This window comes from Pseudorasbora parva, chromosome 7 (assembly GCF_024679245.1).
Source record: "Pseudorasbora parva isolate DD20220531a chromosome 7, ASM2467924v1, whole genome shotgun sequence".
NCBI classification, from domain to species: domain Eukaryota; kingdom Metazoa; phylum Chordata; class Actinopteri; order Cypriniformes; family Gobionidae; genus Pseudorasbora; species Pseudorasbora parva.
The window spans coordinates 37311163-37336269 of NC_090178.1; the positions used below are offsets into that span (position 1 = coordinate 37311163).

The 25107-nt window shown below is 37.7% G+C and overlaps 1 protein-coding gene across 2 annotated transcripts in view; it reads left to right on the forward strand.

The window, feature by feature from the left end:
• dnah5 (dynein, axonemal, heavy chain 5) overlaps positions 1 to 25107 on the forward strand; it is a 192315-nt gene that overhangs the window by 19710 nt on the left and 147498 nt on the right. Inside the window, exons 2-16 of one of the 2 annotated variants that reach the window (XM_067449223.1) lie at positions 3193 to 3327; positions 3481 to 3565; positions 4829 to 4968; positions 5510 to 5728; positions 6785 to 6922; positions 7265 to 7441; positions 7678 to 7791; positions 10989 to 11096; positions 11177 to 11299; positions 16473 to 16688; positions 17253 to 17279; positions 18881 to 18988; positions 19076 to 19161; positions 19891 to 20212; positions 20441 to 20647. In XM_067449223.1, coding sequence (XP_067305324.1) covers positions 3193 to 3327; positions 3481 to 3565; positions 4829 to 4968; positions 5510 to 5728; positions 6785 to 6922; positions 7265 to 7441; positions 7678 to 7791; positions 10989 to 11096; positions 11177 to 11299; positions 16473 to 16688; positions 17253 to 17279; positions 18881 to 18988; positions 19076 to 19161; positions 19891 to 20212; positions 20441 to 20647 — 2205 coding nt within the window. The remainder of the gene's footprint in view (positions 1 to 3192; positions 3328 to 3480; positions 3566 to 4828; positions 4969 to 5509; positions 5729 to 6784; positions 6923 to 7264; positions 7442 to 7677; positions 7792 to 10988; positions 11097 to 11176; positions 11300 to 16472; positions 16689 to 17252; positions 17280 to 18880; positions 18989 to 19075; positions 19162 to 19890; positions 20213 to 20440; positions 20648 to 25107) is intronic. The other variant, XM_067449224.1, reaches the window with a different exon arrangement.

Consider the following 25107-nt stretch of genomic DNA (forward strand, 5'->3'; position numbering starts at 1 on the left):
GGACCTGAAAATTATCCATATACAGTAAAAGAAATGGACAGAGCTATCCCATTGACTTCAACGACGGAAAGTGAGGTCAGTAAAGGAGCACTCATTTTCTGATGGCTGAGCGAACTGCGCAGGCTCAGACTGAGCTTGACAACGTAGATGTGACGTAAGCAACCTGTCTGACAGCTGTAAGTCTTCTAGTAGTTGTGGAAAGTGAAATCTGAATCATGTTGTTTAAATATTTTCTCCCGTTGCTTTTGGCTTACTATCGGCTTCTCCCCATTCTTCTCCCTTGACTTTATCAGACTTTATGTCTCCACGTCCCCCTGACTGTCTCATAGACAGTAAAAGATTGCCTCTGAGCGTCTCCTCCTGTCTATACGGTAATTTCTCAACTGTGCGACAGAGACAGTTGAGAACTATTGCGTTGGTTATGACGCAATAGTTAGCCTATTTTTACAAAAACAGCTTCTGCGGGGCGATAGTGTAAGATACAAGGTAATGGAGCCTTTTATACATTGATGTGTTTCTTTATAAATAAACAATGGACAAATGGAGTCTTTAAACGCCTCTGATGTAAAGTTATTCACTGTCAAAGTGACTCAAAATGAATGGGAGTCAATGGGATGCTAACAGCAGATGATGGCTTGGTTAGCAATGGCCGCCCCTATGGGTGGAACGCTTTCCGAGTGCTAGATTACCCCCTTGAATTTATCATGAACACAGACACTCAAGGAAGGTCACAGCAACCCGTCAAAATAAAAGTTTGATTTAAACTTGAACAAATTGACAGAATATATTAGGTTTGTAGTTGTCATTTTTGCCAATTTTAACACATTTGTGTGTTGCATTTGTCAAGCAATAAAAATGATTGTTTTAACAGTCTAAACATGCATTCTTCATTTGTTTTTTCATATTTGTCTAGTTTTACAGTAGGCTAATGCACAGGAAAAAATGCAAGAACAACCCAGCAAGAATAACCCTAAATAGCAAATCCATTAATGGTAAAAATTGACTACATTTTGGGTTTTCTCAACAGCCCAGCCTGCTGGGTTAAAATGCCACTGGGTTAATTTAACCCAGCATGTGTTCTGTCCAATGTTTACCCAGCGCTGAGTTGCATTTGGGTTGTTTTTAACCCAGCCATTTTAAGAGTGTAGAAGAAAAGGTTCTGTATAGAACCTTAAAGGGTTCTGTCAGGCACTTTGTAGAACCTTTGTAATGGAATCATTATATGGATTTAGTTTTAATATTATTATTTTTTCATTACATTTAAATTTTCATTAAATGTTATGAATTAAAAACATGTCTTTAAACATATCACTAAAAAATGAAATAGCCCATTGCACATTCAATTATTTAAAACTTGGACTTTCTTAATAAGCTATCACATTTGGTTTGATTCCAATGCTGGGTTACACTTTTGATGTAAAGTAGAAATTAGAATATTGACATGTACATTGTATCATAACAGTAAATGATTCTTCAAACAAGTGTCCCTTGGAATGAAGATTCTTTCCAATCCTTTGAAAGACCATATACAAAGATGTTTTTTGAGCATCTGTATCCGGCCCACAAAAAGTTGTTTCGTTTATTGGCTCACTTTTGTTTTTTACAGTGTTACCTAGCACCCCAGCCAAGTGACTTTTACTGTCTCTCACAGCTTTGACGAGGGGCCCAGTCTGCTCTGACCATTTAAGACTTTGTTCAGTTGTCTTTCTTTTATTCTGTACAAAGGACCCTAAACATTTCAGCTTTTACTGGCATGAGAAAAGTGTGAATACAACGACGATACCGTGAAGGTCAGTTAGACAGATGATTAGGGCAGTCCAGTCTGGAGGATGATTTTCTTACTTGGAGACTCAAAATGTTTTCTTTTTTGTATTTTTTTCTAAACTTGAATGCACACATGTAATGATTTCTATTGGTCTGGGACTGATATTAATTGTCTGCTTGGATGAAGATAAATCTACATGATAGTCTGACAGTTGCATGTAAGATCTCATGGATAACATACATGAACAGACGTCTGGAAGATGTAAGCCAGAAGTGCAGTCGTCGATAATCTCAAACAGTCAGATCACGGCTTTTAAAGTATGTATGACTCCATTTTCGGATGCTGCTTCATTTGCTTTCTTTTCCCTTAGGTGATATTTATTGTTCTTGATTCTTCAAAAATGCACCAAATTATATATTAAATGTGTATCACTGTATGTAAATGTATATTGTATAATGTTACAGTTTGTAACATTTGTCTGTGCTCAGATTTAAGACAATGTTTAAAACAAGAACTTGGTTAGTCTCCTATAAGAAGTCAAGAAAGAGTCCAGAAACTGTGTTGACATCTTTAGACTTTAGTACATCTTATTTATGTGCATTTGATATGTTGAATGTGTGGTTCTTCAGTTACTTTCTGTCCTCTAGAATGTATAAAAAAAGAGCTTCATTGTAGTTTAATGAAACAATTTTTAATGTAAAAAAAAAAAAAAAAAAAAAAAAGGAAAACGTGGTTTCAGTACTGAGTCATATTAACTATGTAAGGTTAGGGGTTGGTTTAGGGTTAGTTGCATGTAATTATGCATAATTTAGTCATTACTGGAGTAACTAAATGATTTCTAAATGGTATTTCTTTCCTCGATTTAGACTTTTCAGATCAAATTATTAGAACACCTGGCAAATCTGAAAATATTGACCTGTTTTTGCCTCCAAAACATGATTTCATTTAAAAAATGTTCATGATGGTTGCTCTGACCATCAAATATCAGAGTCATGCACTTATTTTCCAATTTTTGCTTTAATATATGGCATATCCAAGTTTTGCTGCAATTACAGAAGCACATCTGTCTGGCATAGTGTCAATATATTCCCTCTGAGAACTTTAACACTAATGTTATCCCATGCCGTCTGCAACTGAAGCCAAAGGCTTTCTTTTGTCTAATGTACTATAGATCTGTCCTGTTTATATTCCAACTCGCCCCAGATGTGCTTGATGGGGTTGAGGTCCAGACTTTGAGGGGACCAGTCCATAATTTTTTCAGTTTTTCCAGCAGATTACTTCCGTTGCCCAATCCAGGCCTGATAAGACAACTCCCTGATGCCAAGTGTTCTAATAATTTTGGCCACCACTGTATAAAAGCTAGTAGTTTGTAACAGTCCTCTTCTATACTAAAGTGAGGACTTTTTAATTTTTTTTTTATCACACAGCAAAAGCTGAAGGAAGAGCGCGAGGCCAAGAGAGCACAGCTGGACGGCAGACATGACTATGTCCTCAGCATTGTGTCCTCTTGTGTGGGTCTGGAGAAGGCTGAAGTTGAAGATGCGATACTGGAGGGCACACAGGTTAACACTATTCCACATATACACGTCAAGCTGTCTTAATTTTATTTTTATTTTTAAAGAGCATGTTTTCCACACTTTATCTTTATAGATGTCTCTACTTGTATTCTTTAGTATAGTGAATACTCAATAACAATGTTAAATCTGATATTTCAGATTGAGCGGATGGAACAGTTCTTTGCTGTTGATGGCCTTTCTCACCTCATTTTATACTACCAAGACACAGAGCCTGTGGATGCAGGTTAGTAAAGCCTGTGAATCTCACAATAATGTCCATGTCATAATTCCAAATAACTCCAAATTCCAAAAAGTTAGACAATTAAGTTAAATTAACCTATAGACTCATTGGAAACATATGTGCCTCAAGTACGTAAGTATGACATCCTAAATAAACCTGTCTCGGCACGATGACTCCAATCCTTCAAATATTTATATTTTTGTATAATCGGCTCGTCATCCGCAATAAACCCGTCTCTTGCATAATACCCCAAACTTTTGAATATTCTGATCTAATATGATTTCTGACCTGTAAGGTTGCACGAATAATAATCATACACTGTTAGTTAATAGGCCAGAGGAGAACTGGCACCATGACTGAGTCTGGTTTCTCCCAAGGTTTATTTTTCTCCATCATGCCCTGATGGAGTTTTAGTTCTTTGCCACTGTCGCCTTTGGCTTGGCTTGCTGCTTAGTTTGGGACACTAAAATTATATTAACTAAATATCCAAATAAAATTAATTACTAAATGAACTGTATCAACTCTGCCCACATTGTTGCTTGATGATAAGTTGAAACGAGCTGATAACATCACCGTTTTCTCCAGAACAACTGTACAGCCGAATAAAATGTAGTTGCAATATTTTGCTGTTTAACACTGTGAAGCTGCTTTGAAACAATCGTCATTGTACTTGACTAAAACTAACAAATTTGGACATTTGCATCACAAAACCAGCTTCACATGTGTTTTTTCTGATGAAGTAAGCTTGCTTGACCACTCATATAGTACAGCATTGCAATGCATAGCGCTCGGATATGAGTCCCCTGAAATTCTGTCATAATAAAAGAGCTCAAAGACATGTATCAGCAAATGCATTTTTATTTCACATTGCTTTTGTTGACACTGTTGATTTGATATGGGACATTTCATGTCCAAACTGCCGTAAAACAAACAGCATTGTACATAATAAAATGGCTGATTGATGTTAAACTCTTCCAGATAAAACTGAACTCAATTTTAAGGCTACTCAACTGATATATTTTACATTAAACATGTTGCAAAACATGCTAGAAGCAATGTAATATACTTTTGCATAAATGTCACCACAGGTTAACAATGAACCTTTACCCATGTTTACCAATTTTTTTTTTCTTTTTTTTTTCTTTTCTTAAAAATTCTCAATATTCTCATTGCCAATTTTAATTAGAGTCTGTAACATTGCACCCTAACCAGACATGCTATAAGATTTAGCAATGATCAATTTGTCTTTGTTTCTTTGTTCGGTAGCCGTATCCTCCTCAGCGGGTCACAGTAAGAAAGCCAAGGTCTTCGTGACGGAAGGCACAGATGTGGACATCACTGGCATTTGTGTATTTTTCACCCGGGCAAACACCTCCAAGCCTATCACATCAGAGAATATCCACAGGGTAAACACAAACAAGAGAAAATGTGTGAAAAGCAGCCCCAAAGGTTTTTCTCAGAAAATCTCGCCATCTGTTAGCCATGTCAATAACAAGATCAAGATTTTTGTTTTTTTTTGCTTAAACTATGTCATATGGGTAGAAAGTGGATTCTTTGTACTTTTTTTAAAGCATTATTAGTACAAAAGGCACAAAAGTTTTTATTTTAAATTTATTTTATGTATTTATTTATTTTTTACAAGAAATATTACAGTAATGTTAGAAGCATGAAAAGTAAGCTAGTTTTAAATACATCACGTATCACAAATACCACATGAAGATTTTGAAATAATAACAATTACCTATGTATTGTTATTGCTACAGTTGATTCATTCACGCACATATAACATTTAATTAAGGTTAATATATATATATATATATATATATATATATATATATATATATATATATATATATATATATATATATATATATATATATATATAATAAAAGCAACAACAACACAAGTCTCTTTGTTTGTGTGTTCATCCTCTGTTTGCTCTTATAGGATGTGAACTTCAACATGTTGGACACCACGGGTGTTGGTCTGCTGAAGAGCGTGGAGCAGCTGCTGTCAGAGATCTTCATCCCCACTCTGAGGAAGATGAACCACGGCTGGGGAGAGCTAGCAAGCCCGCAGGCTCAGGCTGTCAAACAAGACTTCATTAACTCCCTGGACAGCTTTGTCTCTGTGTTAGCTGGGGCACAGGAGAGCCTGCAGGAAAAGGTCTCGCAAATACAAAAGGACAAAGAGAGAGGCGCACTTTTACAATAACATAAACACACTCACGGATCACACACACTACATTCTAGTTTTATATTGATCCATGGACTCTCAAAAATGAATTGGATGGTGGATTTGGTCAGGCCGATGAAATATTGGCAATCTGAAGCAATTTTTCTTACCTCTTTTAAGCTTTCAGCCATCAAGATCATTTTATCTGGATTTGGGTTGTGGTGGGAGGGGGTAGATCATTTTAAAAGAATGTTTTCAGGTCTCTCAACAGGATTTGTGCTAACATGAGACTACTGTTACTTTATTTATAGCGCTCTTTCATCTTAGTGAATGTGATTTCACCAAGTACAACATATCCCTGGATCAACATCTTTGTTGATCGTGGAACAACATTCCAATCAACCAATCCGATTTGAGGGACAAATTTACAGTTTATCATGTGTAGGCTTATATCCAGGTTAACAAGCCTATATTCCCTCTGATTTAAGGGACAGGTTATATGGTTAAGACTAACTAATTATACAGAAATTTTATTCAACGATTAACACAATATATTGATCTAGGAGCATGTTGCACTTGCCAAAATCATAATGACCTTTTTTTTATTTTTGTAAGCTTTAAACTTCAATGTTATGACCATGTAAAACCACAACACTACTGATACCTGCAAGGTTACCAGAAATCACAGACATTACGCCTATAAAAAAAGTAGTCCTACCCCCAAAAAAGTGTTTTACTGAAACAGTGATTTAACAAAACATAAGCGTCACATTAAAGTGGCTTGCATTTACTTATTTTGTAAAGTGCACACTACCAGTCAAAAGTGGAATAATTCATGTTCAAAAAAATAGTTAAACAGTAATATTGTAAAATAGTGTTACAATTTAAAATAACCATTTTCTATTTCAATATGTTTTGATGTAACTTCTTCCTGTGATGGAAAGGCTGACTATTCAGCAGCCATTACTCTATTATTCAGTGTCATCCGACATCATTTAAGCATTCTTTTACCATCTAACATCTGTGAAAACGGTTCGATTATTGCAGGTAAACCTCCAAGAATGTGAAACGTTTGACCTGAAGACGTTGAAAGGTCCTTCTGATTATGCAGCTGTGGCCAATAGCACAGAGGCTGTGGAGAAGATCGAAGCCTGCATGAAAACCTGGATCAAACAGATCGAACAGGTTTCAAATCTGTTACTTTGAAAACGCATTTCAGTTTGTTGCATAGAAATTATCCGTGTTACAGTGTAATATACATTTACTGTAAGCACTGAGTAATAAGAATTAAAAACATTATAGGGTTAGGTTGAGGGTTTGGTTTGGTCTATTGTTAGTTACATGTAATGGTGCAAAATTTATAGTAATTACTAAATGTAATGTAACAAGGACACTGTAAACTAAAGTTACTGAATTTATTATATGCTATGGTGTTTTTGTAATTCTGAATGTTAGATCTTCCTCAAGGTCGTAACTTTAGTGTGATGTCTTTTACACTTTTCAAACACACTGTCTTCTGCTCTGAAGGTCCTTGCAGAGAGTGACCAGCTAAGGAAAGAGGCAGATGACCTGGGTCCCCGTGCAGAGCTTGACCACTGGAAGAAACGCATGTCCCGTTTTAACTACCTGCTGGACCAGTTGAAGAGCCCAGAGGTCAAAGCTGTGCTGGGGGTTCTTATCTTAGCCAAATCCAAAGTCATTAAGGTTCGTTGATGGTTTATATAATTCGGGTGAAAATAGTGATTTGCTTCTGGGTGAACGAGACAGTAGCTGGACATGTGGAGGCAAATTTGTGTTTCATAGTTGCGTTTTCTTCTAATGATGAGGAAATGTTCCTTTCTTTATTCACAGCGACTTTCATGTTCAGTCCTTTGATTGATCTGTTTTTAACCAGCCAGTTTGAGGTCTAATATTCACCCCTAAATGATTTGCCTCTGCAGGTTTGGCGAGAACTAGACATCAGGATTACTGATGCAGCAAATGAGGCCAAAGACAACGTGAAGTACCTGTACACCCTTGAGAAGTTCTGTGACCCGCTGTACAACAGCAACCCGGTAAGGCTTGTTCTGACGAAATTTTAACATTTCAATAGTAACAAACTTTAAATATGATTACAGATTGTTATTATGTAATAACATTTATTTATTATCATATACGTATTATTTGTAACATTGATTATCTGAAATCAAATTAATCACTTTTAGAAAATGTTTCTAAATTACAATTAATTAAAGGGAAATTACATTTATATTTACATTTATGCATTTAGCAGACACTTTTGTCCAAAGCGATTTACAACTAAGGAGTAAAAATAAATGCAAAAAGTGCCTTAAATAAAAAGCTTTGGACACTCAGAGCAGCATAAGATATAATAGGGAGGGAATAGAGAAAAATAGAGGAACAAGAATTATATATATATATAATTTTTGTTTAAGCTTTAAGATTTAGTGCTTACGGAAGAGATTAGTTTTTACCTGTCTTTTGAATGAAGTCAGTGATTCTGCCATTACTCTGGTTGAATTGCTATAAGGGAAATGGGATATTGGTAATGGAGAAGAGGAATGGAGTCCCAAATGTGGAGCGTTAGACACTATTTCTTGACTGCAACCTGAGCGAATCAATATACTAGCAATTCAACTTTTTAAGTTTGTTTGCTTGATAAGATTTGCACCAGTTCAGTATGGGGGTAATATTGTTGCATTATTCCAAACAAATATATTGTTATCCACAAATAAATGTAAAGCGATTCACAAAAATTAAATAATTTCACAAATCAATAGAATGAGATTCACAAATATATGCGGGAGTTTCACAAAAGTAAATTAGATTCACAAATAAATACAATGATATTTGTGAGTAACAAAAAAATCCACACGTCAAAAACACACAACTCTGCCTTGCATAAGTTGCATTCATTTGTGAATCGCTTCCTCTGCATTTGTGAATCGCTTCCTCTGCATTTGTGAATCGCTTCCTCTGCATTTGTGAATCGCTTCCTCTGCATTTGTGAATCGCTTCCTCTGCATTTGTGAATCGCTTCCTCTGCATTTGTGAATCGCTTCCTCTGCATTTGTGAATCGCTTCCTGTGCATTTGTGAATCGCTTCCTCTGCATTTGTGAATCGCTTCCTGTGCATTTGTGAATCGCTTCCTGTGCATTTGTGAATCGCTTCCTGTGCATTTGTGAATCGCTTCCTGTGCATTTGTGAATCGCTTCCTCTGCATTTGTGAATCGCTTCCTGTGCATTTGTGAATCGCTTCCTGTGCATTTGTGAATCGCTTCCTCTGCATTTGTGAATCGCTTCCTGTGCATTTGTGAATCGCTTCCTGTGCATTTGTGAATCGCTTCCTGTGCATTTGTGAATCGCTTCCTGTGCATTTGTGAATCGCTTCCTCTGCATTTGTGGATCTCGTCTTGCGCATTTGTGAATCACAGCACAGCACGTGGATTTTGAAACATTTCTAGCGTCTAGACTCAAAACAAATCCACAAATACGTAGACTCCACCCACCGTCTACTTAAGCCAATCAGATCACGGCCATATCGTGCTGACCAATCGTAGCACGTTTTCGCTCCAACCAATCACGTTTTGGCCAGTGCCGCTGAAAAACAGAGTTACGACCACTGATCTATATAAATCTATATATCTATATAACTCTATATATCTATAACTCTCTCTATATATGCAACTCTATATATCTATATAACTCTATTTATCTATAACTCTCTATCCAACTAGAGTTGGATATATAGAGAGAGTTATAGATATATAGAGTTATATAGATATATAGATTTATATAGATCAGTGGTCGTAACTCTGTTTTTCAGCGGCACTGGCCAAAACGTGATTGGTTGGAGCGAAAACGTGCTACGATTGGTCAGCACGATATGGCCGTGATCTGATTGGCTTAAGTAGACGGTGGGTGGAGTCTACGTATTTGTGGATTATATTGAGTCTAGACGCTAGAAATGTTTCAAAATCCACGTGCTGTGCTGTGATCCACAAATGCGCAAGACGAGATCCACAAATGCAGAGGAAGCGATTCACAAATGCACAGGAATTGAATGCAACTTATGCAAGGCAGAGTTGTGTGTTTTTGACATGTGTGGATTTTTTTGTTACTCACAAATATCATTGTATTTATTTGTGAATCTAATTTACTTTTGTGAAACTCCCGCATATATTTGTGAATCTCATTCTATTGATTTGTGAAGTTATTTAATTTTTTGTGAATCGCTTTACATTTATTTGTGGATAACAATATATTTGTTTGGAATAATGCAGCAATATTACCCCCATAGTTCAGCCAGAATGAGGAGAAATTGTGTGCTTACATTTGGATGCTCCTATGAATGATTCCCTTTCGTGATGAGGTTGCTGAAGAAATGTTTGTAAAGAAAAAATAATTTGTGTGTGTGTGGGGGGGGGGGGGGGGCATGTTTTTGTGACATATGAGGACACAAATGTATATAATGACAGGGGTATGACATAGGTATTACAAGGATAGGGTGAAATATGTGGACATTTGGCCATGTCCCCACTTTTTAAAATGCTTATAAATCATACAGGATGAGATTTTTAGAAAGTAAAAATGCAGAATGTTTCCTGTGATGGGTAGGTTTAGGGGTAGGGGCAGTGTAAGGGGATAGAAAATACGGTTTGTACGGTATAAAAACTATTATGCCTATGGAAAAATGTCCCCACAAAGATGGCAATATTCGAAATCCTTGTCCTTTGTGTGTGTGTGTGTGTGTGTGTGTGTGTGTGTGTGTGTGTGTGTGTGTGTGTGTGTGTGTGTGTGTGTGTGTGTGTGTGTGTGTGTGTGTGTGTGTGTGTGTGTGTGTGTGTGTGTGTGTGTGTGTGTGTGTGTGTGTGTGTGTTTATTTTATTTAACGTAGGTCAGAATAATAAAGAAAACTTCAGAAAACCTTAATATTACTTTGATGTATTTTTTTAAAGCATGTGTCATATTTTATAATATATATATATATATATATTTAATTTTTTATTTTCATTTATTATTATTTTTTTTTTTATAAAACCCAATTACTCACAATTATCAACAAGTAAGAATGTTCAACTATTAAACAAAATTTTAGACAAACTAAAACAAAACTGGTTTAAACATGAAACCACAAACTTTAAATATATGGCTACTTTTGGCCAACTTAGGTTGTATTTATACAGTAGTTTATAAAGAATTGATTACACCCTGTGATATTATCTGTGTTTTTGGTGCATCTTCATGTAGGTGTCCATGGTAGAAGCTATTCCTGGGCTTATAAATGCGATCCGTATGATCCATAGCATCTCTCGTTACTATAACACCTCAGAGAAGATCACCTCCCTTTTTGTCAAGGTAAGAGTGAGCTGACACTCATGTTAATTTGATTTCAAAGACTTAATGCTTTAAACTGGAAATATTATCTCTCCCCTTAGGTTACAAATCAAATGATCACCGCCTGTAAGGCCTATATCACAAATAATGGCTCAGCAACCATATGGGATCAGCCACAGGAAGTGGTATCTGAGAAACTCAAAGCTGCCATTCGCTTGAATCAGGTACAATGTGACATTTAGCAGGAGGATGTGCTTATATATAAACTGATGAAGGTCCAGATACAACAGCATTTTAAAAAATGCTAAATGTCACATTTTCCTTGGCCTTTAATATAATTAATAAAAAGATGACAAAAGGCAAAAAAACACTGCACCAGTGGAACTGGGAGCACATCTGCTAAACATGACACTTAACTTTAATCCACAGCTTCCTTATTCTACATCTGTGTCTATCCCATTTACCAAGAGACCAAGATTGTGCTAAGCTTTAAGGCTCTGATGTTCATCCCCTGTAGGGAAAGACAAAAACACAGGAAGAACACATATCCAGAAGACTTAAACATTATCCTCCGTTTTCACAGACAAAGCTTAAGATTGTCCCTGACTAAAATGCATGTTTGAGCTGTTTTAACTTAAAGCAACTTGCACTAAAATATCGTAAAATATGTCAGTGCCATTATTTTGTCACAAGATGCCTATACGTACTAATGTAAGGACCGCCCAACAGCTTCTGATTAGCGAAGTTTTCTGCATGTTCGGTCTTTTCCGCAGGTCAAAGTAATTTAATTCCAATTTAGTTTTATCTGACTCCGTTTCATCATGACTAGAGGTCTTCACGGGTCCAAAAATTCGTACCCGAACCCGAAGAGACCCGCAATGTTCCACACAGAACCGACCCGGACCCGTCTACTATTTCTAAAGCTGGACCCGGACACGTGCAGATCCGAGAAATGTCAAAAATGTACCCGGAACCGACATGTACCCGTCTATTATTTGATAGCTGGAACCGAACCCGGCGGGAAGACACAGACCCGACTATCTCATAATCCACTATAATAAACTGCTTTTACCATGTTAAGCTAATAAATACGCTGCGAAAAATAACTTTGTCTCAGCCTACCTAGTGTTATAGCCGTCGTCTCCCTTCCTTGTAGACCCTGATTGTGATGTATGACAATATTCCTCTCTTGTGTTCAAAGCATGCTTGATTCACTCATCATTTCAGCTGTAAAGTCCACTTTATGTCATGGTGATCGATTTATGCGTCTTTGCAGTTTTGCATTTCGGCTACAACGTTAAACAGACCCGGTTATTTGGAAATTTGCATAATAATTTAACTACACGTTTGATTAATCTCTAACACTTAAGTATGGGGAACACATATTCACTATGACTTTTGCCTCAATAAACTCCTAATTTGCTGCTTATTAATAGTTGGTACGGTAGTCTTTTTGTAGCATTTAAGTTTAGGTATTGGGTAGGATTAAGGGATGTAGAATAAGCACGTGAAGAATAAGGCATTAATATGTGCTTTATAAGTACTAATAAACAGCCAATATCCTAGTAATATGCATGCTAATAAGCAACTAGTTAATAGTTAATAACTGAACCTTAAAATAAAATGTCACCAATTAATCTGTTTAACTCTTTATTGAAATTTGACCCGTTCATCCGCATCCCAATAACACAGAGTCTTGCACCGGCCGGGTTAATGGTCTTTTTATGACAAACTCGTCAGTCTTGGTAATTAGACAGAGGCGATTAACTGATATCCTAGACGGCTGTGCTCCACATTGCTCGTTCTAGAAAATTTGATTCAGCCCCCGTAGATCTGAACTCACTTAATTAATGCAAGAATACATCTAACCAGAGACCATGAACATTACCAAAGAACCGCTTTTGTAGATCTAAATTTCTCTAATGGTAACTTTATATAATCATGCCGTGGTTTCCAACCAAACTATTTGTATTATTCTGTAACTATTATTATAGAATAATATTAATTACAATAATCAGGAGTTGACACTCACCCTATTTAAATAGTCTAACAAAATTTTTTTGTTCTAAATGGAAAACTCATTAGGTCTTCTGGCCTCTAAAGTCTTAAGTATACGTACCTAATGCCAGCGTTTTAGTCAGAGCTCTAGAACATCAGTAGTGCACCCCTGTCTAGTCCGCTACTAACCTGATCATATATTTGAAATGTAAATTAAGGTGATTGCTTCGTGTGGCTGAGCCTCGGGTGGGGATGCCAATTTCACAAGAGAGAGTTCAAATGTTAATTTCCCGAAACATGGTAAATGATGGACTGCATTTATATAGCGCTTTCAACAGACCTACGGGCTTTTTTCATCCAAAGCGCTTTACATATCGCCTCACATTCACTCATTCATACACCAACAGTGATGTCAGCCATGTAAAGCACCATCCAGCTCGTCGGGAGCAGCTGGTGTTATGTGTCTTGCTCATGGACACCTTGACACTTGGTCAGGTGGAACTGGGGATTGAACCACCAACATTCCGGATTGTAGGCAACCTATATGAACCACTGAGCCACTGCCGCCCCCCTTTGTTTTCTCGGGAGATTACTTATTCCTTAGTCCAGACGTCCCGGCATCTTACAGTCTTATACTTGCTTAATTGTAATAGCTATCAATGTCATGACCTTGTAAAGTCAATAAACTATGTAACTTTATCTGCAAAGTTACCAGAAATGGACATGATAGATGATATAGCTAGAAAAAAAAAATGGACCTGACCTGACCTCAAAATGAATGATTTTGACTTCTAGATTTTAAAAGTTTAAACTTTAAAAAAATAAATAAATACATAAATAAATTCTACCAAAAAAATGCAAGCTTCACATTAAAGAGGCTTGCTTAAGTTGCTTTTTTTTGATCATCTGCTGAATGCCTTTGAACACAACACTTTAAAAGAGTAACTTTTGAGTATTACTACAATGTTGGTAGTACAGGTCCTATGTGATAAAAGTTCATTATTTTCCATAATGTAATGATAAAAATTAAACTTTCATAAATTTTAGATTCATTGCACACCAACTGAAATATTTCAGGCCTTTTATTGTTTTAATACTGATGATTTTGGCATACAGCTCATGAAAACCCAAAATTCTCAAAAAAAATGTGCATATCATGAAAAGGTTCTCTAAACGAGCTATTACCCTAATCATCTGAATCAACTAATTAACTCTAAACACCTGCAAAAGATTCCTGAGGCTTTTAAAAACTCCCAGCCTGGTTCATTACTCAAACCCGCAATCATGGGTAAGACTGCCGACCCGACCCTGTCCAGAAGGCCATCGTTGACACCCTCAAGCGAGAGGGTAAGACACAGAAAGAAATTTCTGAACGAATAGGCTGTTCCCAGAGTGCTGTATCAAGGCACCTCAGTGGGAAGTCTGTGGGAAGGAAAAAGTGTGGCAAAAAATGCTGCACAATGAGAAGAGGTGACCGGACCCTGAGGAAGATTGTGGAGAAGGACCGATTCCAGACCTTGGGGGACCTGCGGAAGCAGTGGACTGAGTCTGGAGTAGAAACATCCAGAGCCACCGTGCACAGGCGTGTCAATCAATCAATCAACTTTATTTATATAGCGCTTTTACAATCACGATTGTGTCAAAGCAGCTTCATAGTGTCAAACAGGATAATATTGCAACAAAATTATATTTGGCTGTACAGATTTGGCGTGTGCAGGAGATGGGCTACAGGTGCCGCATTCCCCAGGTCAAGCCACTTTGGGCTACAGAGAAGCAGCACTGGACTGTTGCTCAGTGGTCCAAAGTACTTCGGATGAAAGCCAATTTTGCATGTCATTCGAAAATCAAGGTGCCAGAGTCTGGTGGAAGACTGGGGAGAAGGAAATGCCAAAATGCCTGAAGTCCAGTGTCAAGTCAGTGATGGTCTGGGGTGCCATGTCAGCTGCTGGTGTTGGTCCACTGTGTTTTATCAAGGGCAGGGTCAATGCAGCTAGCTATCAGGAGATTTTGGAGCACTTCATGCTTCCATCTGCTGAAAAGCTTTATGGAGATGAAAATTTTGTTTTTCAGCAAGACCTGGCACCTGCTCACAGTGCCAAAACCACTGGTAAATGGTTTACTGACCATGGTATTACTGTGCTCAATTGGCCTGCCAACTCTCCTGACCTGAACCCCATAGAGAATCTGTGGGATATTGTGAAGAGAAAGTTGAGAGACGCAAGACCCAACACTCTGGATGAGCTTAAAGCCGCTATCTAAGCATCCTGGGCCACCATAACACCTCAGTGGGATATTGTGATGAGAAAGTTTAGAGATGCAGGACCCAACACTCTGGATGATCTTAAGGCTGCTATCGAAGCATCCTGGGCCTCCATAACACCTCAGCAGTGCCACAGGCTGATCGCCTCCATGCCACGCCGCATTGAAGCAGTCATTTCTGCAAAAGGATTCCCGACCAAGTATTGAGTGCATAACTGAACATAATTATTTGAAGGTTGACTTTTTTGGTATTAAAAACACTTTTCTTTCATTTGTCGGATGAAATATGCTAATTTTTTTGATAGGACATTTGGGTTTTCATGAGCTGTATGCCAAAATCATCAGTATTAAAATAATAAAAGACCTGAAATATTTCAGTTGGTGTGCAATGAATCTAAAATATAGGAAAGTTTAATTTGTATCATTACATTATGGAAAATAATGAACTTTTATCACATATGCAAATGTTTTGAGAAGGACCTGTATATGCAAATTAACAGTTTTTGCTCATTCTCCATATTACATCGGCTGAGAAATTCAATGACTTTTATCAGCCCGCAGGGCTTTCGTGAAAACTGAAAACTATCTCCACCCACTGACAGTCGGATCGGCAGAGGGTTATTAACAAAACAGTTATTGTAAGAGTAGGTTTATCACCCAAAATTGTATCTTTGTCTACTCTTTAAACAGCACTATGGTAAAAAATGGAAACACTATTGCAACAGCTTTCTTACCTTGCAGTTTCTTTAACTTTGTTTGGCCTAAAAAAATGTGTTCATTGTCATCCAGTTTGGAATATTGACTACTGACAGATCATATGTTGTGGTGTTCTCTCCATATTTACAGTTATTTGCAGCCTTTAGCCATTGCCTACAACATGCTAGACCCTTCACTGGAAACTGAGCTTCCTTCTTTAACATGTGCCCTTTTCTTAGCTGTTCATCCCTTGTATGGAAAAATGATCACAAGAACAACAGAAATAAGTTACTCATGTAGTGATTAATCATGTATTTTATTTGGGATGGGAAGTGTATTAGCAGTTGAAAATATTGATAAATTGAAATGCTTGACTGTCATTTAAGAACAAAATTCTACTGCATGAATAAAATATAAACACACATATTATGTTCAATATTTCAGGAATACCAGAAGTATTTCCAAAAAACCAAGCAGAAGCTAGAGGAGAATCCATCGGAGCGTCAGTTTGACTTTAGCGAGATGTACATCTTTGGAAAGTTTGACACGTTTCAGCGACGGCTGAACAAAATCCTAAATATGTTTAGCACCATTACCACCTACAATGCCCTGCAGGACTCCAAAATTGAGGGACTGGAAACCATGGCAACCAGATTTCAGGTATCATGACCATGATGTAGTAATCAGGGTGGTCTATTTTTAGATTTGCACTGAAGACAAAAGAACATACCCAGAAAATAGTGTAATTACTGAATTAAGGATAGGTTGTCTTCTTTAATGGCATATAAATGTTTCATTTGGATGAGGCATTCTCAGTGAACTAAACAAATCCTGAGGTTTAATGAAAGGTAGTCAAACACCTCAGTCTGTGCAGTCAAGATATGCACACAGACTATATTTTACACAATAGGGGGTATAATTAGACTTTATTAAGATGATTGTAATGTACTGTTCATACGGTAATGTGTAAGTCTCATAGGGTGAATATTGTTAAAGTGAGTCACTTTTGAATAATTTGCCATTGCTGTAGTTCTCCAAATGCTTACATCTATGTAAATCCGTAGTAGTTTAGTATGCACTTAATCCATTATGGGAAGAATATAAGGATAAATAACTGCTTCTCATATCAAAAGAAGCAAAATTGTGAAAGATTGGATTTTCTGACTGTAATTAGCATTGCTAATATAAGTGGTATTTGTTCTCTCTACTGCGTCTTGTGGACAGACTGCAGATATGCAGACGAAATGGGAGGTAAATGTAAAGGAATATCTTATTTTTGAATATAGTGCATGTCTCATTATGAAGTGTTAACCAGCATGGGTTGGAATCTAATGCCATAACTTTAACTTAAATGTAGAAACTGCCCTTTCACGCTGATTTGACGTCCGTGTTGTGGTTATTTTTATAATGTTGAATTCTGTGATTTTGGCTGGCAGGCTGGTTCTGAATTTGCGTGAAAGGGCAAATGTTACCTGTAGCTTTAACCTACTATTGTCTTACCGTGAGTCCATTAACATTCATTGCATCTCTTTATTCCAGTCACAAGTTTATTTATTCACTCTCATTTTTTGTGTGTCCATGGAAACAAAGTTCAGTCCTAAAGGGCTCCGTGCTCCTGGTGTACTGAATAATTGAACAAAAGCTGATTGAGATCTATTGCTAACTCCTGTTCTTTGTGAAAGTTGACAGTCTGTAGGAGTCAATTAATATTTTACAACAAACTGCTCCTCTGGGTGTTTAAGGTGTTCTGGTACACACAGCTGAGTGCTGTTGTTGCAGACGACTGAATATTTATCTTCCCAACTGGGAATGCTTTCGGTACAAGATCTGCTCATGGTTGTTTTATCAAGATCCATTACAGGTATACTTCACTCAAAATTAATATTCTGTTATCATTTTTTAAGCCCATACTTTTCTAGGCCATTTTGGTCGTGTCAGAGTAAGGCAGATTTGAAACCTATAGTAAATATTTGGTCTCATATTAGTCACATAAAAGTGCATGTATTCATTATAAAAGTGCTCCACACTGCTCCGGGGAGCTAATAAAGCTTCTGAAGTGTACTCAAGCCCCTCTTCTCTTATAGTGAAATCCTCTGCCATTTCTCCTTGTTTTGCTCTATCATCTGTGCTTCTGCATTCTTCAATATGCGTGTGTCAATGGTTCAAGGGTCGAGGCTGTCCGTCGGAAGTTAGTTATTTTAGTCTATACATTTTTAAATATGGATCTTTTTTCTTACACAAACACATCACTTTGCTTCAGAAGGCCTTATTAACCTCCAGAGCCGTGTGGAGCAGTTATATAATGGATTCATGCACTTTTATGGACATGCACTTTTATGGAAGAAACAACCATTTACTCCCATTATAAAGCTTGGAAGAGCCAGGATATTTTTTTTTTTTTTTTTTTTTTTTTTATATAACTCGATTGTATTCATCTGAAAGAAGAATAACATAAACACCTAGGATGACTTGAGGTTGAGTAAATCATGGGCTAAATTTCATTTTTGGGTGAACTATCCCTTTAAACAAAAAAACCCCCAAAAAACTGGGAGGCATTTTTCAACTACTCATGAACAGTTTGAAGCCATTACCATTGAATTATGTTAATGTGAGTGTAACAACACTGACTCGTCTTCCTATAAAAAGTCTGCAAGTTGTCTGCAAGGCTATTTATTCTGTGCAAATTAACTTTATCTACATTATTTGTGAAATTCCTGCTAATTTTATGAACAGTGATTTGTGATCACTGATTAAGACTTTTTTTTTATTGTTGCCATTTTTGTATGTACACATCAGCTGACAGCGGTTAGTTTCTTTGTTATTACTAATAATATTCTCCTCTATATGTCCAGGCCATTGTGTTGTCCATGAAGAAAAAACAGTACAGTTTCCTGGACCAAAGAAGGACTGACTTTGATCAAGACTACGATGAATTTTGTAAACAAACTAGTGACCTACATGTAAGTATGTTTTTAGGTTCGTAATTTGTATGTAATATTTGTATTTTATTTTAAATTATTTCTTATACTTTAAATATTTATATCTAGACCCAGCTGAAAACTTTCATGGACAACACCTTTGACAAAATTCAAAATACTGAGCGGGCTTTATATGTGCTCAAGAAATTTGAAAGGTAATATCTGAATCTTTTTTTATTTTGTCATATTTTTTACACTATAAAAATTACACTATATTTTTAGTGTGTGTGTGTGCGTGCGTGCGTGCGTGCGTGCGACCTGATAATCCCTACGTTATGGGGACAAAATGTCCCCACAAAGATGGTAATATCCGAAATCCTTGTCCTTGTGGGGACATGTTTAGGTCCCCATGAGGAAAACATCTTATAAATCACACAGAAGGAGTTTTTTTGAGAAAGTAAAAATGCAGAATGTTTCCTGTGATGGGTAGGTTTAGGGGCAGGGGCAGTGTAGGGGGATAGGATGTACAGTTTGTACAGTATGAAATCCATTACGCCTATGGAAAGTCCCCATTAAACATGTTTGTGCGTGTGTGTGTGTGTGTGTGTGTGTGTGTGTGTGTGTGTGTGTGTGTGTGTGTGTGTGTGTGTGTGTGTGTGTGTGTGTGTGTGTGTGTGTGTGTGTGTGTTAGGATGACGTGTCGAGTAAACAATTATTGAATAGGATTCAAAAGATCGGAGTCATCATGCGGGTTTATTGAGGATGAGATTCATAGGAGACACTAATTGACATGGTCTAACAATATATATATGTCTATTTATCTATTTTTAAAAATAAAAGTCTTTACTGTCACATTTCATACATTAAATCTTTGCTCAATGAAGAAATACATTTCTTTCAACAACAACAACAAAACTTCCTTTATTTGTTTTCATATACGCCAGGCTTGGCATTCCTGACTTGGGCATCAGTGAGAAGTACCAGAAGATTCTGCAAAACTTTGGCAGGGACATTGAGATGATCTCTCGAATTTACACCAAGCAGAAGTCGGACCCCCCCATCGCTCCAGACCTCCCTCCGATTGCGGGAAAAATTATGTGGGCTAGGCAGCTGTACAGCCGCATCCAGGAGCCCATGGATCTTTTCCAGCAGCTTCCCGGGATACTCGGCACCCCAGATGCCAAGGCTATCATTAGAAATTACAATCGGGTGGCCAAGGTCTTGCTGGAGTTTGAGGTGCTTTATCATCAGAGCTGGATGGCACAGGTCAGTCGTCTTATCAATTCAAAATAAGGTACTGTTGAACACTTGCTTTAGACTTGTTTGGCTCTTTGCTCATGTACCACTTTCACTTATTGCTGCCTTTGAATAATTCATGTTCTAACCCTGTAACTGTTCACTGTTCACTCAGTTCTAAAGAAGTACACTAATTAAAAGTTTTATCTTTATGTTTTAACATAACCAATCATATCATATGTACCCATCTTTCTATAGACTAAGGCAGTTAAAGTGGGGCTGCAAGCCTCTTTGCTGGTCAAGAGTCCAGAAACTGGGGAGCTGCATGTGAACTTTGACCCCCAGATCCTGACCCAGATTCGAGAGGCAGACTGCATGCTAGGAATGGGACTTGAGATTCCACCCTTTGCTGCCATTTTGCAGCAGAAAAAGGATGTTTTCAAAAAGAACTACAATAAACTTCAGGTATATGTATTTTGTAGATCTATACTTGTTGTACAGCACAATGTCCACAATTTTGTGCTTTTGTTGCTATGAATTAGTGAATAAATCAGTCAGGATTATTTCGGGATGAGTTCCCATCAGAGAACATTTAAAGAGAAATTATAGGGAAAAAATAGCATCCATTACCAACTCCATTAATGTTGTACGATGAATTGCTAAAACACCAATAAAGCCACAGCATAAACAACTAAGGCACACAATCCTTCAGGCTTAAAGGGGGAGTTCACACAAATATCACACTTTTAATATCGTTGTATTACTTTTGTCCATCCATTGAATCCAAACCAAATTGTTTAGTTCCAATGGATGGTTTCAATACTTTTTTTTTTTTTTTTGTATCATTAAGATACTATTATATTTGTTAATTAATAATAATTAATATGTAATATGTAATATTAATGTAATTAATATTTTGAATATGGTTTTATTTTATTTTTAAATTTAATGTAAGTGTTTTTGAAAAAAAAAAATGTCTGTAGTTATTTATAATTTTTATTTCAGTATTAGTTTAGGTTTTTTTATGGTACTTCAAGTTAAACTACATGGAAATGAGAAATGTTGTAACTAATGTTACAGTTTTAGGGACAATAATAGACGAGGAAATAATCAATAGTCTTTATTCGACAAACATACACACACACAAAAAAAGACAAGATAATCCAAAAAGGAAAGCAGAAGGCAGTAATCCGAACTAGAAAACAATACAAACCCAAATAGAGATCCAGTATGCAATATTGTGACCATATAAAGAGACCCAGTATGCTCAATGAAGAACAGGAGTCAAAGTCGAAGTTGCAGAAGTCAACAAAGAGTTTACTGAAGACAAATTTATTCACACTTCCATACTGTAGGCTGTAGAAAAAAAAAGAAAAGAAAAAAAAAAACAGTAAGAGGATACAGAAACACTAGTACTTATAGTCATATGGAGAATCAGTTGATGTCATTTCTACATGTTCTGATAAGTTAACAGAACAGATAACTAACAACATCCAAACATTGTATTATGTTCTTTATGCAAATGAGGCGAATTAAAGACAGTATACAGTATATAGACTCTCTTCTATATAAGTAAGAAACTGTGGTAAGGGTCAAAGGTGAGTCATTACTTTGAGTTTCAATTGATGGAGAACAACTCCATCTCGGCCTGGGGAACAACAGGATGAAACGGTGAAAAAAGCACCAAGTAATCCGACCTAGGGTGTAAAATCACCTTGACCAGTCCAAACAAGAGGAAGCAAATAATGAAAAAAAAAAAAAAACCACAGGTCTCCTACCTTCTTCAGAAAGGTAACAGCAATAAGAAATGCCACCTTAAGAGGCAGATGCCTCACAGAGGCAGGCTCTAAGGGTTTGAAGATGGGCATTAGACAACCCTTTTAGTACCACAAAAAGATCCCATGATGGAACTCAGGCTCTACAGATCGGCCTCAGCCATCTGGCACTGCACAGGAAACGGGCACCAAGACATGTTTAACCACTTAAACGCCCTTGATCCCAAAAAATCTCCGGTTGAGGGTGAAAGGCTGTCCCACTGACCTGGTAAAGAAGGTCCCCCCTGCTTGGAATCTCCCAAAAAGAGCCTTCCAGGAGATACACAAGGTCCAGAAACCACTCGAGCCAGCCAAAACAGGGCTACCAATATCAAGTGAAGCCCTTCCTTATGGACCCTCACAAGGACTACTGGGAGCAGAGCGATTGGAGGAAAAGTCTCCAGTCTCAGCCATGTCTTAACCATTGTATCCAGCCCCAGAGGACAGAGGAGCTGGATGATGGAGATAAAACCACAGTGGACAGTAAGTTGACTCCTCGGAGGCAAACAAGTCCACTTCCGCCTAGATGAATTTCTGTCATATACTCCACTGCTTTTCTGCAAGGGGAACACACTCTATGGCCCTTTTTTGCCAGAAGGGACTCTAACTCCTGCGCACAAAACTGACCTTGTTCTGGCTTCACTGTTGTAAGCATGCTTTTGAAATGTAAAGGACGATACTTGAACTGTATTCTGTAACCATTTTCTATTGCCTTAAGTACCCACTGAGAGACACTGGGAAGAAGTTTCCATGCATCCAAATTGGAAAAAAAAAATCAATCCAAAAGGGAAACTTATTTTACAATTTTGTTTAAAGTTAGGGAAAGAACAATCTCTGTGCCCTGAAACAGTATACTGACAGGAGCCAAACGAGATGAACGAAAACAATTATGAGTAAAGATGGGACAGGAAACCCCGCCAGGAACTCCCTCAAAACACCAGAGGTGGCAGAGAGATTCCAGAAAGGGGATGGGGAAGAGAGGTGACAATGATGCTGACAAACAGGTTAGGTCTGCAGGCTGGGACTGAGAGTGACGTGAGGACCCCCAACCCTTCAATCCTTCTGCTACCATAGGCAACAGTAACTGATGGTTGAATAATCCCTTGTCGCTGTTATTATGACATACAAGGAATACAGTATGGGACTTTTCACGACTTTAGATTTTAAAGTGAAGACTGGCATAGAAGGAGGTTACACTTGGGTGGCTGGGCCCGACTGCTGGAAAATCTGGCAGTGTCAGAAGATTTGGCGCACAATCCTGCAGTGTGACTTCTACGCCGACCGTCAAATATCTCGGTTTTTCAAGACAAACTATGACCAAAACGAGAGCTAGAAATTTCTTTGTAGCCACCATTTCAGTCCTACTTGTAATGCAGCTCATTGTCACCGAATGCGTCATTCATTGTTGACATAAAACTCTGGATGAGTTTTCTTGCGTGCATCTGTTTTTAGCACCACTTGACTATCGATCTGACATTAATGACAAATGACATCTTACAGTGTGACATGGCTTAAATCGGCGATCCTGTTCGTACAGTCTGACAAGGAACATTCGCAAGGACCCATAAGAGCTACATTGGCAAGCCCCATGGTTGAAGACCTGACCCAGAGTCTTGCATGGGTTCGGGTACCCACGCGCCCTCCCAGGATTCAAGCAAGGCTTCAAGGGTGTCGCACACCGGACGCGTAGCTCAGATGCCGGATGTGCACATTAAAGGCCTACGTGCGAGCTCAGTTTTGAATCGACTTCTGGCAGAAGAGCTGCACAATGTGTGCATCTTGTAGCACAGGGTGAAATCAGTACATTGGCGCTCTGTGGCACGGCAGGATTTTGAACGACTTCCTGAGTCGCCGCGGACAGGCGCCGAATGCCACCGCCGGTGTGCGTACACTCATCGAAAATAATGTGTTCGAATTTTAAAGACGTGGCGCGCTGCTGTAATTACTTTTGTATGACTTGGCAATAAATGTGTAGGCCTATATAATGTTATATGCTAAACTGATTTTATTTTGAGTGCGGATTTTAATTAGTACTCCATGTCGGAAAATGGGTCCGATGCGGTTTAACGCACCACGGGAATGGGCAGGTGCGGATTGACAAAATCAGACCCGTCTAGGACTCTGACCTGACCCACAAGGTGCAGGCGCAAAATTCCGCTGATCATCAAAGAGGACGAGGCGGGAGTGGAGCTTTCTCATAATAAAATGCTTGCAGCGCTCAAACAGGAGTTAAATCACTGGAAATGGGATACACTGGAACAAGGGGAACAGAACAATCACTTCAAAATCAAAGTACATATAGCAAAACCAATGAACAATGTAACAACTAGCTGAAATAAAAGTTTTTATTAATTTTATATAAATATACTGTATATTTTTATTTTATTTAAGTTTATTTGAAGTAATACACGTTTTTAATGGTTTTAGTTTTAGTTAATGTTTAGTTATAAAGTTAGTGTAATAACCCAGCTAGAGAACATCAAAATGGTAAAAAGAGGCACAACTGTATTTGCTTGATACTAAAACCTACTTGATTGACATCTCGCATGTCAAGCAAGCGCATTTGAGCTTATGTTGTCCATATATTTTTTGTACTCAAATTGTTTATATCCACAACTTTCCCGAACTCTGACCTTTCCCATGATCGCTATGGCAACGTAGAACACGCCGGTAACGAACTTCCGGTTTACGTTAGTCTGTACTGTTATCAGCTAAACGCATGGTTGTATTATCAGGACTCAGGAGTAAACTTACAACAACACTTCAGGCAAAATGATCACGTTTCCCAGATGGTCGCATGGATCTGACTATCTTACAAGAACTTATTAATATCTGTAGCACTAAGCGTTTTACCTGAGTTATGCGGCGCAGACATTTTGCCACTGTGTGTAGGCTTGGCTGTTCCTATGAACCATGCGAGAGTTACCTTCTGTCCATGCGCCTGTAAATCTTTTTTAATTTATTATAAATAAAGGTTTATTTGTTTCTAGTTATTTATTTTATTCACCCGCATCCACATTCACTCCTCAAATATTATCCCGAGCCGCACTCGGTTGTGCTGGGTCCCGCGGAAGTGCAGGATAGTAACGTTAGGCTCTTAGAGCGGTCTTG